This window comes from Neolamprologus multifasciatus, unplaced genomic scaffold (assembly GCF_963576455.1).
Source record: "Neolamprologus multifasciatus unplaced genomic scaffold, fNeoMul1.2 chr13_unloc_8, whole genome shotgun sequence".
In the NCBI taxonomy this organism is placed as follows: domain Eukaryota; kingdom Metazoa; phylum Chordata; class Actinopteri; order Cichliformes; family Cichlidae; genus Neolamprologus; species Neolamprologus multifasciatus.
The window spans coordinates 9,841-22,021 of NW_028181981.1; the positions used below are offsets into that span (position 1 = coordinate 9,841).

Here is a 12,181-nt window from a genome sequence, read left to right on the forward strand (position 1 = left end):
ATAAGTTGTTATGAACAATTAAAGATGTTACAGTAACATACAAAATTGAGTAAATACAATTAAAAATGTAAGTTAAAACAACAGTAACCAAAAGTTCAAACTACATAAAATATTAATTAGGAAATGCTGAAATGCTTGGCACATTTAACCTACACCATTACAATTATTTGTTTTTAAATAATGGTTCAATTTACTTAATATTTTTAAGTTAACCAAAGCAAAAACGTTAATCACAATTAAGTGTATACATACATACACACATACACACACACACACACACACACACACACAGGAAAAACGAACCACGTCAGTTCAACATTGTTCACAATGATTTATTTTAAACAGCTTTTTTGTGAATCACACATTTAGCAGATTCCTTCTCTGAACACAGTGAGCTGAAATCTGTTCTACATTCAGTGGATAAAACTTGGATAAAATTTCAGTCACAACAGCCTTATATAATAAAATTGCATCCAAATTGGCATGCTTGATAAAACTCTGTAAAACTGGCATATTGATGCTAACAACAAGAAAAATGTACCTGCCATACAAAGAATAAAAGTGGCTCAAGTGAACGCAGTGCTTTACCTTTTCAGAAAAGGTCAAATGACAAAAATAAAATTAAGATCCCAAAAAAATATAAATCCTGAAAAAAAAAAAACATTCGCACTGTGACATAGTTATTGAACATCTTATTTTGATTCCAAAAAATTGGGAAGATTATAACTAAAGAGTGACCAAAAAACATCCATAATTTAAATAAAAAGGTTTCAAAAAGGATTGCGCTTAAAAAAAAAAAAAAAAAAAAAAAAAAAAAAAACCATACAGAAGATACTCTCCCATTTACACCTTAATGTGAATCTGGAAAGTTAATACAAAAACACAGTTTATGGTACAAACATTATTTATGAACAGGAATGTCAACACAATGTAATGCCGCAACTGAACCTTTTGATGAGCATTACATGTCACTTAACAAGTCTAACACTTTAAGAACAGCCCTGTGAAATTTTGTCTACAATGAACAGAGGTCATTTTTCAGTCTTTGAACCTTGACAGAAAGGTTTCCTGGATCCAGCTCCATGAACACTTTTTGAAATGCTTCAAATGTGCATTTGAAATTCTTGGGGTATTTCAGATCCAGAGCATAGCACAGTCCCAAAAGATAGCAACAGGCTTTGCTCAGATTCCCAAGTTTTCCCAGAACAGTAACGCCTTCAATAACAATACCCACATCAGTAGGTTCGCCTGACCTGTCTTGATTCTGCAGCAGGTAAATCTTCATCACCTCCTCAGCCAAAGCCTCTTCAACAAAGACAGCATCAGCACCGTCCTTTAAAAAGAGAAACAACTGTTTTAAGCTCACATATTTCCAAACATTGAAACAAAAAGTTTCATTTGTATGACATCACCGGTACTCATAATATGTGGACACTGTGCTCCAAAATCTTTGAGCAAATGCTATTCTTTTGTATGCTTTGAAGTGTTTTTTTCTTCTTCTTTAGAACAGTATCTTAAAACTTTTCTATGATCTCACAAGCTAAAATAAACTACTAATATTCCTAAAACAGATTTATTGCACCAACCTCAAAGGTTTTGATTAAGGCACTTGGATCCTCTCCCAGATGGTCAATGAGACATCTGATGATGACTTCTCGTTTTTTCTCGATGGAATTTCCACTCTGTAAAACAGGAAGTCTCAACTGAGGCAAAATTTGCACATTTAAAACATGACTTACCATTTCTAGCTTAAACATAACTTTTTTTTCTGTTGTTGACCTGTTTTCACACCCACCATCAAGGTAAGAACACCCGTGGAGCTAAAATATTGAACAGAAACCTAAGAAAAGCCGTTTTTAGTGGAAGGGCCTCTTCAATGCTGTGTTGGAATGTTTTTGTGGTTAGAAAATGCAATCTTCCTTACCTGAAGCAGAAGGTTTAACTGTGCCCTGTGGCGTTGTCCAGCAGCACCTTTCTTGGCTTGAAACAAGGACAGGAGTTTGGATGAATACAAGTCCAACAATGACATGAACTTTGGTTCAAGGTTCAGGGTCGTGATCCTATGAAACTCTGCACTGACCTGGATGGGAGAGGACAACAAACCAAGGACAAAAAAATCTGAAGGCCAACATTCTGATTCAATCAAAAAAAAAATCTTTAAGTGGAACTACCATTTTTTGCAACCTGGACCTTATTTTCTAACATGCAAAAGATTAATTTACTCATCCAGACATAAATCCATATAAGTGGAGTTGTTCAGTATGCAGACTAAAGCCTTAACATAAAGTATTATCTTCCACTAAGCTTCTAAATTTTATGTTATGAATTGCTTGCACTATTTCCCTGTGAGATTGTATAATCTTGGAGGGAAGAGGCGGAGCCAGGTTGCCCTCTGAACCATCGTCTGCCAGGCAGCGATGCGAGAGGAACACACCGCTGAAGTGGCGCACATATTCAGAATCGCGTCAGCGGCTTTACAGAGAAAGCCTTTCAGCTCCTCTGGCAGCTCTGCTTCCTCCACCTTCCTGGAGATGACAAACGCTAGCAAGGCAGTGTTGTTAGTCACTGCAGCTGACTGAACAGTGCATTGATGTGCGCGATCAGTGAACCTTGCTATCAGCTGGTCAAGTTTGGCGGGATGGGCCGGTCGCTGTCCAACGACCTTGGTCATTTTGGTGCCGAAAACTGAAGCGAGGCTCGGCTCTAGAGGGGGAACAGGCGGAAAACTCCGGTCTGTGAAGCCCTCTGTGAAGCCCTAGGTAGAGACCAGCGCTCTAATCTTCGCTGGCTCTGCTGCTGCCTCAGAGAGGTAGGTCATCACCGCCGGGAACTGAGGCCAGATGGGATCTGGGCAACGAGAGTGAGCGGAGCCATACCTTCCCGCCAGATCATCCGATGGGGGTGGAGCAGGCTGAGGGACGGGAAGTCCCTTCTCACCAGCTGCCTCCTGGATGATGCCAGGCAGATCCAGGAGCAGCGCACCAACAACTGGGAGCGGCGTCCTCGCCGACATGTGAAGGACAGGGGTGGATGAGCGTCCGCTCATCCGCCTCCCTTCTGTCGCCAGGCTGCCCAGCTGGGAGGCAGTGGAGCTGCCACCACTGCCGTTTTCCTCACGGTGGGTGGAATCATCCAATTCCGGCTTCTTCCAGCGAGTACCTCTCTCTTAGCGGGAACGCCTCCTCAGCATCAGCCTTGAAAAAGGCTGACCTCCGCTGCTTTTCCTCTGGCGGGAGGAGCTAACAGGAGCGGCAATAGGATTAAGGTGTGAGGGCGAGGTCCGCATGGTGAGGACCGAGGCAGCCCACGCAGACGGCATGTCGGTCATACGACATGATGTAGCCAGTCTGGCAGGATGGACACAGACGGATGGTCTCACTGGACATCTTCTGGCTGGCTGAAGAAAAACGGTAGAGCCGATTTCCTGGTCTCACCGTAACTTATACTAGACCAGGGTGAGGCCCACACAGCAGGTGGGCGTGGACTAAAATACTTCAGTGCTGCGCGCACAAGGGGAATACCCACTTGAAGGGCTGCGCCTATACTCATAGAATCTGGGGTTACAATACGTAACCAACGTTTCATAAAAATATTAAATCACTCTTCACTCTTTAGTAAAATCTAGTCTGTCGTTATGTGCTCCAGAGTTAGATAAGTGAGACAAAGGCACTTTGCAATCAGCCCAGTCATTCTTCAGTCAGGTTACATTAGCTTAGCCTAAAACAAGTTAAGTGAATGGAAATTACTAGCATTTATTGTTCCCTAGGCTTGGGAATGGTTTCGATTAGAACCATTCTGGTTTTGATTCAGATTCCTCATTTTGATTCAAATTCCTAGTGATTCTAGAGTCTTATGACAAATTAAAGCAACCTGGCTGCTGCAAGATCATCAAAATCACTAGGATGGTAGCAACATGTTTTTCCTCACTTATCTTATGATGGGGGATCTAACAGACCAAATTTTATTTACAAGTGGATATCCCTTTAAATGTTCACTTACTTGGGAGACGTCAAACAACGCCGGCCATCTGTCCTTGATGTCGCTGACACTCAGCTGTTGGCTGATAATATCATGTCTTCTATGTGCAAAGGTTTTGCACATTAAATCCTTGATGGCTGTGCTGTTTTTCTTCTTACACTCATCAATCAGTTGTTGTCGCTCCAGCTCTTGCTGTTCTTTACCATCTTGTCCTGGATAGTGTGGCAGAAACAGCACTTCTCCTTTCCGCGCCTTCTTTATGTTCTTCGCTGGAGCCTTGTCATCAGGGTGCTTGTTCTTCAGTGAGTTGCAAGTAACCTCTGGAACTCCAAGACTTCGTAACTTTGACCTGTAATTTCCCATCTTGTATTTAAGACTATACATCCATCCCATCCAGCCATTACGACTGCCTGGCTCTGTCAGACATGGGTGCTTTTTGACCAGAGCCTCTGCCACTTCTCCAATCTGAAGGCCAGTAGGGTAGGCTGTGTAGCTGTACATATAATCAGCTAATTTTTCCATTATATCTGACTTGACTGAAGTATTGTTCAGCACAGTGCCGTTTTGAACAAAGACTTCATTGGCATTTTTCAGTACAGTCTCAGTTGCCACAGAGAAAAGTGGAATGACAATTTCATCTGGCCATGTAGTCTTCAGAGGAATTTGAAGAGGGGATAGTATGACAGTGTTGTCTGAAGACAGAGATGATCCATCTGTTTGGTCCTCTGTGGTTTTATAGGTTGAAGAGCCTGAACTTTCATTCAGTGAACTTACATCTGAGGGATTTTCACACTGAGGAATCAATGTAAGCACTACTGATGGAATGACCACAGCTTTGACTGTACCCCTATCTTTGATTTGGTTGGGAGAATGAAGTGTAAAGCAATCTCCAAATGAGTCATCATAATAGTGCAATGCGAAATCCTCAACTAGCCCAAATGTCTCTCTCACTGTCTCATGCAACTCCTCAACAGTCCTGGGTATTCCTGAAGAGAGCACAAGCTTCTCACTCTGTTGTCCAAAAATTACTTTCAAGGCAACGGAGTCCATCTGCAGAATAAAAACCACAAGAAAAAAGAAAAAGAAAGGGGGTATCTGAGTCTTTCCTCTTACACTAACAAACAATGTGACGTTTTATTGAAACCATTTGCTTGCCTTCAACACGATATGGTGTTAAGGGGTAAGTGTCACCAAGTACTCTGGGATGTATTAAGGTCATTTTCCCAGAAGGATCCAGAATAAATGCCCTAAAATGTTCATCATACCAGCTGTTGAGCAACTTCACAATGAAAAGAAATTCATTGCTTAAGACAACAATCTGTAAAATCTCCACAAAGTCAGGTAAGCCACAAGTAGATCCATGAGGCAAAACCATTCCTGAGGCATATTTAGTTCCATGATGAGTCAGAGAGTTGGTCAAATTCACATAGGCTTGTGTTGGATAAAGTTCCTTGAGACACTGCTGTATTTCTACATCAAGCAGTTCCAATGGAAGAGATGATACTTTAGTGACACACACTGATGGCTTCAATGCATTACCATCTGAATAGTATGCCATCATCATCTGGTGCTTTGAGGCAAGTGACAATAGTACATTTCTGAAGCTGTTTGTGTGTTTAACAACCTTCTTAAAGAAACTATGTTTAGCCTCAAAGCGCATAGTCCAGAGGCATACTAATGGACCAAATCCTCTGATCAAGTCAGGATAATGCTCCAAAAAATGGTGTTTTGGAGTTAGTTTTTGCTCTGGGAAAACCTCCAATAGCCTGTTGCGATGTTCAGATATAAGTGTGTCCAAGTAGCAAATACTTTCCTCTCTGTGAACAGGGGACGCAACAAGTTCAGTTATATCTTTTAGAGTCATAAGAACTTGCCATGCTTCATCATTTTTGGGAATCTTTTCCCCAATAATAAAAGGTAATAGTCTCAATAACGTCCAATTTTCATGTGCGTTGCCACCAATGCTTTTGCGAGTGGAAAAATTTAGGGGGATGATTTGGGGGCGATCTGTTTTATCGGTCCATTTGTAAGGAAATTCTGTTATGAAGTTATTGAGTTCAGTTAAGGAAAACGTTTACGGATAAACACATGAAGGCATAATGCTAATTCTAGTGGAATTATGCCTTCAAAAAGGTCGTGCAAAAGATCTGGAGGATACCCTGTGACAAAATGGAAATATTTTAATTTCCCTGTTAATGGACAACCTTTCTTCACACCACAAAAATGAACCGAGGAGGAATTTTCCTTTATGGTTTGGACATGTAGATCATAGTTCTCTTTTGTTCTTGGTGGAAAAGCTCCTGAACGAACTTCTTTTTGCTGAAAGTCTGAATGGTCTCCAAGGCAAAATCTACAGATGTAATGTCCAGAAAAGCTTTCCACGAGTCCACTAAGAGAATGAGCGCCAAGATTGTCAGCACAAACACAAAAAACAGTGCCCCTGATATATCTACCAAGCTGTGAACAAAACATCCCGTCTCTCTCTAATGTTATGAGATCCTTTAAAAGTGGCTCGAGAACAGTTTCATAGCTAAAAGTTTTAACATCACTTGCCTTACACAGGAGAGCCAACTGAATTGATGTTAGCTGTGATCTCAGTTCAGTTGGTATATCAGCAAGTACCCAGTACACAGCTGTGACTTTGTGTTTTTTTCTTGAAGTCCCAAGTGGATTACAAATTTCAAAGTCATCCACATAGAGAACAAGGGAAATACTTAAGTCCTCAATAGCACAAAGTTGGTTTTGCTTGAAATATTGTCCATCGTGGAAAGAGGATAACTGTGAAGTGTTCAAATGTCTAGTTAAAATACTGTTAACATCTTCTTTACTCAGTAACAGCTGCAAGGACTGAAGAATAGGCACATACTGAAAAGTGGAATTCTTTTCTGGATCCAAACAGTATTCTACTGGTTCAATAACACAGAAGTTTTCCTTGAAATATTTCTGTCTCTTATATCTTGAAGCAAAGGGACCATCAGGACTAAGGGCTGCACATAAAGGACTACAGTGACATATTTTTTCAGCCAATTCACTGACAAAAGACCGATCAATATTACAGTTATTCTTAATAAGAATATCACTTATTGACTTTGGAATATACTGAAGTGATAATGTGCAGATATAACTGAGCTGTTCCACCAAGTCATCCACACATTTACCAGAAACATTATAGATGCTTTCCAGTTTTAACAAGAGCACACCAATATTTTTCAAAATTTCATTTGTTGTTTCCCTTTCACAACCAAGTTCAATGGTGACATCCAAGTCCTCGTGATCTTCTAATTCCAGTGCTGGCAAGAAGATTTCATTAGATGTACTGACAGTTTGCTTTGAAATCAAGTTAGTTTTAAAGTGCTTCCATGAACAAAATCTGTGCTTTCGACTTCTGTGAGTCGCATAAGTCCCACAAATGTTTGTCTTAAACTCACAACCATCAAAAACACACTCTATGGTTTCATGGCTTTTCAAATGGGAATTTATATGTTGAAAATAGTCTTTTGTGTTTGGGTAAAAAGAGTCACAGATTTTACATCTAATAGTTGGAAGGACCTCACACTCTTCCGTTTCATGCGAACTGTGAGACCTAGACAAGTGTGAGCGTAAGGCACCCCATGTCTTAAAAGAGCAAGGACAATTCAAATGAAGACAGGGTATGGAATAGCCATGACCAAATGTACCATGTTTCACTCGATAATGTTTGAGTAGTGACACTTTTGATGACTCCTCATGTTTGCAGAGTTTACACTGCCATCTCATCACCTGTGACCTAAAAAATTGTGAGAAAATATGTCTCACAGTATGAAGATGACAGAATGGTGTATAACCATATTTACACAGTTTTTGTATTGTATAAACTGATTGAATAACCAATACTCACTACCAATTCAGGTGGAGGATACAACTTACAAATAAGTCAGCATGGAACAAAGTACAATACTTAACCACATTGAAATAATCTGAATCACATCACCACGCTGTATAAATAAAAAGATAGTATGGTGACACTAGATGACAGACCATGAACTCATCAATATATTTACCGAACTGAAAAATTCTCAAAATTTAGATTTGGCATTTGTATGACTAAAATAACCCACCACAAAACCAGTATAAATATTTAGGTGGTATCACCATACACTACTCAGCTTGTATAAAACAATATCATATCATTCCAAAATTTAACACATCAAGTCCTCTGAGTAAAATTACCTGCTTTACTTTGTAGTTGATGCAGATTTTTTTCTCCTGGTGGTGAAGATGGTGCTGAAAAAATACAAATCAAAACTTTATCATTACAAAACATGTCACAGAGTAATCTGCCATAACATCAATCTCTTATAAGAAATTTTAGCTTGGATTGAAATAAACATTTATTTATGTAAATTGGGAGTAACTATACTGGAAATGATGGTACTTTTGGCTTGACCCAAAGGACCAAAGCTTTTTTTTTTTCATTATTTTCTGGGATCTGAAAGGAAGTAGGGCCCCGAGTCTAAATTTACTTAAGGCCCCATAGTACTTTGGACCGGCCCTGGATGAGGTAATCTGCTGACCCCGGCGGTCCTCTCAGCGTTCTCTCAAAAACTGGCCCTGTTCGGGACAAAGCTGAAAGCAGCGTCTTATATGCTCTGAAAGACCCCACATAGAACAAGAAAGCTAAGCAGCATGGTTGCTGCTATGAACTGTTCCGCGGGCAGGTCTTCTTAGTTACCAAAGCCATTGATGACGTCTGTTCATCTCCTCCTGAACAACCTGACAGAGTGAGTCAGGCCGTGTGACTACCGCAGCTCCCGCGCCGCGACTCAACAGGGCCATTTTCTAGAAATGTCTGAGCACACCTGCTTTCACGTGGTTCCTAAAATGCCCCCGATTAAACGGTCAGGTCGCTGGTACCGGGACATTCCGGTCAAATTACCCGGAACGCAGATAGCGACTCAGAATGTAAAAGGATAAAAGGGCGCGGTTTTCCGCTGCCTTGACTGGAAGACGGGTTGAAAACTTAAATTAACGTGCACAAACACGCTGCGAAAAGTGAGCCACCATGACAAACGCTTTCTTCAGAACATGTTATAAAAGAACGGTGTGGATAAAGACAGCTAATGTAAGAATTGGTCACTTACCTGAAAACGTTACCAAGTCTGCAGTGGATGTGTGTCTGTCTCGTTCAACGTGCAGAAAATCTCCCATGAGGCCATGCTCCTCGCGCGCGGTACATGCCAAAGGTCATTAGTCTTACTCAAAGTTTTAAGTTAGTATTGGGGGACAAAATTATATTGATTTTGAACCATTAATAATTAAAGTTAAAGACAATGATAAGTATGAATACCAGTGTCTCAGTTATTTTGAGTACTTTCTATGAGATATATTGAGTAGATTTAAATAATGCACCCTGTGTTTAAAATACAGAATTTTTTCTTTTAAATAAACTTGAACAAAAGAGCTCAGTTCAACTCAAAAACTGGTGTTGAAAATTTAAGCATTCTTTTCAGTATTTTCAACTCAAGATAACACTTTTGTGATTTTCAAAGATTTAATCAAGGTCATCTAACTTAGAATTATAATGATATTTACTAAGCCCCTGAATAATTTTTTAGGGTGTGGAGGAATTCGCCCGAAACAAAGTATAGATTTTCATTATGTGAATAACTTGAAAATCTTAGCTCAAACAGCTTCAAAACCTGTTTGCCCAGCACGGGGATGTTGAACTGTATAAGAGACAGCCGTAAATATGTGTGTATGCTTCTTCGATCAAGACTTACAGCTATTTATATGAAGTTGTATAAACGCTTTATTTCGTCAAGACAGTGCGTTTCCTACGATTACATGCATTTGAATGGAGGAATTCGCCCGAAACAAAGTATAGGTTTTTATTATGTGAATAACTTGAAAATCTTAGCTCAAACAGCTTCAAAACCTTTTTGCCCAGCACGGGGATCTTGAACTGTATAAGATAACGCCGTAAATATGTGTGTCTGAGTCGTCTATCAAAACTTACAGCTATTTATATGAAGTTGTACAAAAACGCTTTATTTCGTCAAGACAGTGCGTTTCCTACGATTACATGCATTTTAATGGGGAACTCGCCCGAAACAAAGTATAGGTTTTCATTATGTGAATAACTTGAAAATCTTAGCTCAAACAGCTTCAAAACCTGTTTGTCCAGCACGGGGATCTTGAACTGTATAAGATAACGCCTTAAATATGAGTGTATGCTTCTTCTATCAAGACTTACAGCTATTTATATGAAGTTGTACAAAAACGCTTTATTTCGTCAAGACAGTGCGTTTCCTACGATTACATGCATTTGAATGGGGAACTCGCCCGAAACAAAGTATAGGTTTTCATTATGTGAATAACTTGAAAATCTTAGCTCAAACAGCTTCAAAACCTGTTTGCCCAGCACGGGGATCTTGAACTGTATAAGATAACGCCTTAAATATGTGTGTATGCTTCTTCTATCAAGACTTACAGCTTTTATTTATATGAAGTTGTACAAAAACGCTTTATTTCGTCAAGACAGTGCGTTTCCTACGATTACATGCATTTGAATGGAGGAATTCGCCCGAAACAAAGTATAGGTTTTCATTATGTGAATAACTTGAAAATCTTAGCTCAAACAGCTTCAAAACCTGTTTGCCCAGCACGGGGATGGATATTGAATTGTATAAGATAACGCCGTAAATATGTGTGTCTGAGTCGTCTATCAAAACTTACAGCTATTTATATGAAGTTGTACAAAAACGCTTTATTTCGTCAAGACAGTGCGTTTCCTACGATTACATGCATTTGAATGGGGAACTCGCCCGAAACAAAGTATAGGTTTTCATTATGTGAATAACTTGAAAATCTTAGCTCAAACAGCTTCAAAACCTGTTATCCCAGCACGGGGATCGATATTGAATTCTATAAGATAATGCCGTAAATATGTGTGTCTGAGTCGTCTATCAACACTTACAGCTATTTATATGAAGTTATACAAAAACGCTTTATTTCGTCAAGACAGTGCGTTTCCTACGATTACATGCATTTGAATGGGGCAATTCGCCCGAAACAAAGTATAGGTTTTCATTATGTGAATAACTTGAAAATCTTAGCTCAAACAGCTTCAAAACCTGTTTGTTCAGCACGGGGATCTTGAACTGTATAAGATAACGCCTTAAATATGTGTGTATGCTTCTTCTATCTAGACTTACAGCTATTTATATGAAGTTGTACAAAAACGCTTTATTTCGTCAAGACAGTGCGTTTCCTACGATTACATGCATTTGAATGGGGAACTCGCCCGAAACAAAGTATAGGTTTTTATTATGTGAATAACTTGAAAATCTTAGCTCAAACAGCTTCAAAACCTGTTTGCCCAGCACGGGGATCTTGAACTGTATAAGATAACGCCTTAAATATCTGTGTCTGAGTCATCTATCAAAACTTACAGCTATTTATATGAAGTTGTACAAAAAACGCTTTATTTCGTCAAGACAGTGCGTTTCCTACGATTACATGCATTTGAATGGGGAACTCGCCCGAAACAAAGTATAGGTTTTCATTATGTGAATAACTTGAAAATCTTAGCTCAAACAGCTTCAAAACCTGTTATCCCAGCACGGGGATCGATATTGAATTCTATAAGATAACGCCGTAAATATGTGTGTCTGAGTCGTCTATCAACACTTACAGCTATTTATATGAAGTTATACAAAAACGCTTTATTTCGTCAAGACAGTGCGTTTCCTACGATTACATGCATTTGAATGGGGCAATTCGCCCGAAACAAAGTATAGGTTTTCATTATGTGAATAACTTGAAAATCTTAGCTCAAACAGCTTCAAAACCTGTTTGTTCAGCACGGGGATCTTGAACTGTATAAGATAACGCCTTAAATATGTGTGTATGCTTCTTCTATCTAGACTTACAGCTATTTATATGAAGTTGTACAAAAACGCTTTATTTCGTCAAGACAGTGCGTTTCCTACGATTACATGCATTTGAATGGGGAACTCGCCCGAAACAAAGTATAGGTTTTCATTATGTGAATAACTTGAAAATCTTAGCTCAAACAGCTTCAAAACCTGTTTGCCCAGCACGGGGATCTTGAACTGTATAAGATAACGCCTTAAATATGTGTGTCTGAGTCATCTATCAAAACTTACAGCTATTTATATGAAGTTGTACAAAAACGCTTTATTTCGTCAAGACAGTGCGTTTC

At 39.4% G+C, this 12,181-nt stretch overlaps 1 protein-coding gene and 1 pseudogene across 2 annotated transcripts; both read right to left on the reverse strand.

Annotated features, from left to right (window-relative positions):
- Window positions 1-316: 316 nt before the first annotated feature.
- On the reverse strand, window positions 317-10,863 carry LOC146490384 (uncharacterized). Of its 2 annotated transcripts, XM_085153253.1 has the most exons (6): window positions 9,099-10,863; window positions 8,188-8,241; window positions 4,000-5,028; window positions 1,925-2,080; window positions 1,587-1,682; window positions 317-1,333 (listed from the first exon to the last, which is right to left on the reverse strand). In XM_085153253.1, exons 3-6 carry the CDS (start codon window positions 5,026-5,028, stop codon window positions 1,016-1,018), a joined length of 1,599 nt encoding a protein of 532 aa, XP_085009379.1. In that variant the 5' UTR covers window positions 8,188-8,241; window positions 9,099-10,863; the 3' UTR covers window positions 317-1,015. The 2 variants fall into 2 exon arrangements, with proteins under 2 accessions (XP_085009379.1, XP_085009378.1); XM_085153252.1 differs by having other exon boundaries at window positions 4,000-10,863.
- LOC146490385 (uncharacterized) lies at window positions 2,143-4,006 on the reverse strand (annotated as a pseudogene).
- Window positions 10,864-12,181: the final 1,318 nt, after the last annotated feature.

Bases quoted from the DNA above. Each gene is read 5' to 3' on its own strand.
- LOC146490384 (XM_085153253.1), bottom strand. From the start codon at position 5,028: ATGGACTCCGTTGCCTTGAAAGTAATTTTTGGACAACAGAGTGAGAAG. The intron at 2,081-3,999 runs GTAAGTGAACAT...TCTCCCATCCAG, and splicing joins CGTTGTTTGACGTCTCCCAA to GTCAGTGCAGAGTTTCATAG. The intron at 1,334-1,586 runs GTTGGTGCAATA...CTCTTTTTAAAG, and splicing joins CCTTAATCAAAACCTTTGAG to GACGGTGCTGATGCTGTCTT.